This window comes from Poecilia formosa, unplaced genomic scaffold (assembly GCF_000485575.1).
Source record: "Poecilia formosa unplaced genomic scaffold, Poecilia_formosa-5.1.2 Scaffold178, whole genome shotgun sequence".
NCBI classification, from domain to species: Eukaryota; Metazoa; Chordata; class Actinopteri; order Cyprinodontiformes; family Poeciliidae; genus Poecilia; species Poecilia formosa.
This window is the reverse complement of record NW_006800117.1, coordinates 631,954-639,300: the sequence shown is the minus strand read 5'-3', so window position 1 is coordinate 639,300 and position 7,347 is coordinate 631,954. Positions and strand designations below refer to the sequence as shown.

Below are 7,347 nucleotides of genomic sequence, written 5' to 3'. Positions count from 1 at the left end.
AGAATAATCGATAGATTACTCGATTACTAAAATATTCGTTTACAACAGCCCTAATTTGCAGCTCTAAACAAGTTTTATTTGGTTTATATTAGAATAAAAATGACTCTAAATTGTAAAGATTGTAAACCACGGATCCAAGATAATTTTCTGAACAGAATTAAACAGATTAACAAATCTTAATCCTGTGAGGAACATTTATAAGATAAAACGTTCATTTACGAGAATGAAGTCGGAATATTATGAGAATTAATTAAATAAGACGCAACAATGCGAGAAAAGTCATTTTTGTCCTACACAAAAATGTAAAAACTTGTTGAGCGTCCTGTGAAGTTATACTTAAAAAAAAACAAACGTAACTTTTTAACGCATCAGCATCAGATTATCAGCAGCAGAACTTTGAAATGTTTGAACAACAATTTATTTTAGAAGAAAGAATCTGAAACTAGACGGGCAAATCACAACAGATCTGAATAACGAAGCTTTACTCATTAGAAACGGCTTTATCTGGTAATAGTGCATCTTTATTTTACTAACGGACTTTATTCTAAAAAAAATCACCTTTTGAGTCTAATTCTTGATAAACAGACACTTTCTACAGACATTTTAAATGTATGTTTCAGTGCCGCTTTTAAAACGTTTGTTTCCCTGCCAGGTTGTGGGGATCTTCGCCGGGTTCGGCCTGCTCCTGCTGGTCGCCTCGCCCTTCCTCCTGCTGGCCACGCCCATCGTCCTCTGCTGCAAGTGCAAATGCAGCAAAGGCGACGACGACCCGCTGCCGACCTAAACGCCCCGCAGCGACGCGTCGCATCCTCTTCCTGTCGAGTTTCACCACTTTTCCATTCTGTTTTCCTCCCACCAGCTTTGAGAGAGCTTCATTTTTCCAAGCTGGCCTGAAGCAGCCGCCGCTCTGCATGAGGAGGACAGAAAAGACGCTGTTCCTCCGCTGAGACGTTGGGAAAACTTTGGACGGTTTGGGAATGTGAAGAACGTCTGCTCTTCTTTTTTTTTTTTGGTGTAATTATTTTGGGCGGATGCGAACACTTCCTGGTCTGCTGAACGGACGCCTTCGCCGCCCGTAGAAGGACTTTTACCTTTTTGCTCTGTAAACACTAAAGCTTTCCCTCACTGCAGCGGTGTCCAAACGGTCGGCAGGGGGGCCAGAAACGGCACGTTGGAAATACTTTTTAGTATTTTTGTATTTCATTATTATTGCAAAAAATATTTTATGTTGATAAAATATCATGATGATAGCAGTCAGAGTTTTAAATTACTGTATATTAAAAACATAAAACGGTTTTGCAGGTTTGAAAGATAAAAAAAAAAACATTGTAAATTTTTCAAGTTGATATTTTTCTAAAATCTTTTGTTGTTTTCGAGGTAAAAAAAATTTCCCAGAATTTATCACGATAAACGATAATTATGATGTTAATGAATAATTGTTTACCTATCTAAAGGAGCAATTTTTATTCTAAAATAAAAGAAACTTCAGTTAAAATTATCACCTGTAATCAAGGATTATATTTATTCAAATTCTAAAATACTTTATTAAATATTATTAGATTTTGCTGGGCGATAAATTGTCTGAGAAATTATCAAATAAATGATAATATTGTTGCTTTGAGACCATTTTCAAGTATCAAAAACAAGGCAGTGCTTTCTCTAATATGAATAAACTTTAAATTCTAATTCATCTTTATCACTGGAATATTAAAAAAAGAATCCAAAAATAAATAAGAAAAATAAATACAAACAACAGATAAAATTATCCTTTAGAAAAAGGGCTAGTTGTGTCTAAACACTTTTTTCATCCAGTTTTTAGTAGAAAAAAAGAATGAAAAAATGATAAATAATGCAAATGGAAATTATTGAGTTTGTTGCTATGAATTTATTTATTGCGAGAGGCCCAATCTTTTTAGCAACAAGAAGATTTTATGGCTCTTGCTTCATTTTGAAGAGTTTATTACACAGTAATAAAGACGTTTTTAACCCCAGTTAATAGTAAATAAATTAAAAGCAAAAATCTTTTAATACATTTACATTTTAAGATTTCACTCTAAAATAGTTTTTAAATCCGTATCCACCGCCTGAACTAGCAAACCAAATTCAGGTTACTCTTGAAAGGGCCACTGAAAATCATTTCAAGGGCTGTGAATGGCCCCCGGGCCGCGCTTTGGACACCCCTGCCTTACCGCCTCACTCGATGTAGCTCCACAGATTCAGCCGGTAGCAGAGGAGAGCTGCGCCACGCATGTCAGCTCTCTGTACAGCACGACCTCTCGATGATGTCAATGTTTTATAATCTTGCGCTTTTAATAGAACCGTGCTGAGAGTCGTGTGTCTTGTATATTACAGTCTTTTTTCCAGTTGTTAGGCAGATGTATTAAAGAGGATTGCCACTCAAATCTAATAAATATATATATATTTTTTTCTTGTGGTTAAAATAAAATTTACCCCCAGCTGTCTTGCAGGGGCGTGTCTAGATTTTTTTTCTTGGGGGGGCCAGGCAGGAGCACAAACTGTAAAATTGAAATTTCATGGACAATGGGGCAAAACTTGAATATTCAAACTATTTATTTACCCAAACAAAACATATAGATCTGCTTAGCATAGATTTGTTGGCTACAGTGGCTAACCACACGATTAGCCTGTTTTAGCTTAGCGTAGCTTAACTGTATAAAACTCTGTTTTTAGCCCCGTTAAGCTAACTGTTCAACTTAAAGTCAAAATTACTGACTACAAATTGCAAATAACTGTTTAATTTCCCTCTTTGCTCCTTTATGTATATATATTTTTTGTGTAGTTGGCTGAAGCTGATTTTCCATATTATAATTGTTTAACATCATATACATCAAACTGATAATGGGACTAGAGATGGAAATTAGCCACTTAGCTATAATTTCTTGTTAATTAATGGGAATGACACATTTTTGCAAAATAAAATTTTTAAAAATATATTAAATGCAGCAGGTGCATTTGGTTCAATCACTGTTCTGTTTTATTCTTTCAGCAAATGCCTTTTTTATGCTCCAGCTAACAAACGCTTAAAATTAGTTGATAATAATTAATCATGAATAATGTGGTTAATATGATTCACCCTTGCTACTGACATGGAGTCTATGTAGAATATGAGGGTAGCCGGTCCCCCCCCAGCCACCTTATGGCTACGCCCCTACTCTCATCACCTGAAACTGAGTGGCGCTCCCCTTTAAGTTTAGCAGCAACTTATCGGCTCAGAGGACTTTGTATCCACGTTATTGTGGAAAGATTTTAGGCCTAAGTTGAAAGTTTAGCCAAATGGAAAGTGAAAGCCTTAAAAGGCCTAAATCAGGCAGCCCTCCCGGTGCATTGAAGGTAAATATCCTCTGATGCTAATCAGCCCAGGGAGCATGTGTTGCTAAGGCTTCGTTGACAAGCCCTTTACTGTAAGTTGATTCTATGATGTCATCAGTGTGTTGTCATTGTGTAAAAAAAGGAAAAAGGTTCCTAAATAAAACGTTTTCTGACCCCATAAAAGTCTCTTTAAGCAGGTGAGACATCAACATGCATTCAGCCATCTTTGTTTTTGAAACCCTGCACACTTACAGGAGTTAGCGATATTACCATTTAGCGTTGAAGAAGCCTGATGTGTAAATATTAAAGAATGCTGCATTATTTCATCATTATGCTCACATTCAACTATGTGCCACTGCAGATTTCTTGAATAACGCCAAATAAGTATGGGGACTGAACCCAAGACCTCAGTGGTACCAGCACCACGCTCTGACCAGCTGAGCTAATCAGCCATATATAATGTTGAGTTTCCATCAATTTAAGAACAACTTACGTAATCTTAACTGATTTAACAAAAGTGCTCAAATTGTAATGTTTTTCAAAATCAACATGCATAATAGTTCATTTTCCCACAATACTGCAATTTGAAGTGTTTGTTGTCTGAAAGACTTTAGATTTGATTTTGGCATTATGGGGATTGAACCCATGACCTTGTTATTAGCGTCACGCTCTGCCCAGCTGAGCTAATGGGCCATAAATTATGGTGAGTTTTCATGGATTCAAGAACAACTTACATGATCTTGATTTAACAAAAGTGCTCATATTCTAAGGCTTTTCAAAATCAACATGCATAATATTCAACTTTTATTTTGAAGTGTTGATTATCTGAAAGACTTTAAAGTTGAATTTACCCATGTGGTTATTGAACCCAAGACCTCAGTGGTACCAGCACCACACTCTGAACAGCTGAGCTAACCGGCCACACATAATGTTGAGTTTCCATCGATTTAAGAACAACTTACATGATCTTAACTGAAGATTTGACAAAAATGCTAATTTTCTAAGGCTTTTCAAAATCTATATGCATAATAGTTCATTGTCCTGGAATATTCTATTTTGAAGTGTTGATTTTATTCTCCAGCTCTCTTTTATATTGAATTATTGATTTTATTTTCCAACACTTTTGTATTTTGAGGTGTTGATTGAAAGACTTTAAACTTGAATCCCCATTCTGATTTTGGCAAAATGGGGATGGAACCCATCACCTTGGTGTTACCAGCACCACACTCTAACCAGCTGAGCTAACCTACATTATATAATGTTGAGTTTTCATGGATTTAGCAACAACTCACATGATCTTAACACTGAAGATTTAACAACAGTGCTCCTATTTTTCAAAATCAAAATGCATGATATTAGATTTTTCAGCCTTTTTCTATTTTGAAGTGTGGATCTTCTGAAAGACTTTATGTTTTAATTTGCCAATGTGGGGATTGAACCCATGACCTTGTTGTTATTAGCACTATGCCCTGACCAGCTGAGCTAACCAGCCATACATAATGGTCAGTTTTCATGTATTTAAGAACAACTTAAATGATCTTAACAAGACTTAAAAGTGCCCATATTTTACAAAATCAACATACATAATATTTGAATTTTAAGCTATTTTTGATTTTGAAGTGTTGAATGTCTGAAAGACTTCAGATTGGAATTTGCCAGTAAGGGGATTGAACCCATGACCCTTGGGTTACCAGCACCACGCTCTGACCAACTGAGCTAATCAGCCATACATGATGTTGAGTTTCCATGGATTTAAGAACAACTTACAAGATCTCAGCCCAAGATTTAACAAAAGTGCTCATATTGTAATGTTTTTCCAAATCAAAATGCATAATTTTAGATTTTCCAGCCTTTTTCTATTTTGAACTGGATCTTCTGAAAGACTTTATGTTTTAATTTGCCAATTGTGGGGATTGAACCCATGACCTTGTTGTTATTAGCACTACATCCTGACCAGCTGAGCTAACCAGCCATCTGTAATTGTTAATTTTTGTGGATTTAAGAACAACTTACTTGATCTTAACACGAAGATTTAACAAAAGTGCTCCTATTCTGAGATTATTTTAAAATCAACATGCATATTTGAATTTCAAGCTATTTTTAATGTTGAAGTGTTGATTGTCTGAAAGACTTCAGATTAGAATTTGCCAGTATGGGGATTGAACCCATGACCCTGGGGTTGCTAGCACCACACCAGAGTGTGGTGCTGGGGTTGCCAGCTGAGCTATCCAGCCATACATAATGTTGAGTTTTCATGGATTTAAGAACAACTTATATTATCACAGCACGATTTCACAAAAGTGCTCATGTTATAATGTTTTTCAAAATCAACATGCATAATAGTTTACTTTCCTACAATATTGCATTTTGAATGTTGATTTTATTTTCTAGCCTTTTGTATTTTGAAGTGTTGATTGTCTGAAAGACTTTAAACTTGAATTTACCAGTATGGGCTTTGAACCCATGACCCTGGGGTTAACAGCAACACACTCTGACCAGCTGAGCTAACCTATCTTACATAATGTTGAGTTTTCATGTATTTAACAACAACTTACATGATCTTAACTGAAGATTTAACAACAGTGCTCCTATTCTACTATTTTTTAAAAATCAAAATGCATAATATTTGATTTTCCAGCAATTCTTAATTTTGAAGTGCTTATTGTCTGAAAGACTTTTGATTTGAATTTGCCAGTAAGGGGATTAAACCCATGACCTCACCGTTACTGGCACCACCCTCTGATCAGCTGAGCTAACTGTACCTGCTTCAATAGCTGACTCGGGTACAGCTAGCACATCCGCTGAAGTGGGTCTGAAAGTCTGAGAACAGCTGGGCAGAACTTCACTGGATCTGCTAATGGAAAATGAATCTGTACCAGTGGAAAAGCACCTTAAGTAGCGATTACATGATGTTGATTGACAGCGGTAAGACCCGCCTCCTGGCTCTGATAGGTTGTTTTTTGTGCATTTCTTCAGATGGTGATAGCAGTTGGAGGAGATCCATCTTTCCACAGATTATTTGTCTCATAAACAGTCAACAGGGAGACGTAAAAAACATATTTTTATAGAAGTTATATTCTGCAGCTTTAAATTTTCAGCAACAGAATGGATTGAACATTTGTAATTTTTCCCGTTTCTGGTTATTGACCTTTAGCAGGCGGTGTTCACATCTTTCGCTTGCATCAGGCGTCTTCTCTTCATCCTGGGCAGCTCTGTCTGTTCTTGTGCCGCTCTTTGTGCTCATCAGACATGTGTCAGCCTTTTGTTAAGGTCTGCCAGAGAACAGGTTGTTCTCTCCCTCTCCTCTCTGCCTTTGTGTCGACTTCCTGCCAGATGCTGGATCGGGAGCATTAACAAGACAACCCTGAAAATGAAAGTGCAAACGCTCGGCGATACATCATCCCCTCGCCAGCTGCTCTCCGCTTGGAAGTCTCTCCGCCAATCGCCGGGCGAGACCACAGGAAGTTGCCATCTGTGGGCGCCATAGCGACAGAGTTTGTGGATGTGCAGCGGAGCCGATGCGTTATCTGAAGGGAGAGCGTGCCAGGAGGCGCGGGGATTGATCTGAATCACCTGGTGGAGGAGCAGATAAAAGCTCCGAGTCTGCAGAAACAGGAAGGGATGGAGGCCGCTGCACCTGCTCCGTGTGGAGAATGAGAGCGTCACATGTGTGCTGGCTGGAGGCCCGCCTTGCTGCACCCTGCTGCCAGAGCGTCCTGCTGCTCAGACTTCAGGCCTTTCAGCCCTTTTATCACAGAGAATGCTTTAAACTCATCATCTATACCGCAAAAACACAAAACATTACCACGTAGTTTCACTCTGAAATACCTGGTACAGTTTAAATAAGACAAAACTGACTTACAGTAACTTTTCAGGAAGAAACAGGAATGTTTTAAGTCAGTAATTGTTGAAGATTGATGGGAAAAAAAGTTCAATTTCCATTTTTTTCACTTGGGAACAAAATGTCTCTCTCTGTTGTACTTTCTTTTTTTCTTTCCTTTTTTCTTTTTCTCCTTT

At 37.5% G+C, this 7,347-nt stretch overlaps 1 protein-coding gene across 1 annotated transcript in view; it reads left to right on the top strand.

Annotated features, from left to right (window-relative positions):
- The window catches only part of rnf144aa (ring finger protein 144aa), a 28,330-nt gene extending 25,349 nt beyond the window's left edge, over nucleotides 1-2,981 (top strand). The window contains exon 8 of the mRNA XM_007565533.2: nucleotides 653-2,981. Coding sequence (XP_007565595.1) covers nucleotides 653-784 — 132 coding nt within the window. The 3' untranslated portion in view covers nucleotides 785-2,981. The remainder of the gene's footprint in view (nucleotides 1-652) is intronic.
- Nucleotides 2,982-7,347: the final 4,366 nt, after the last annotated feature.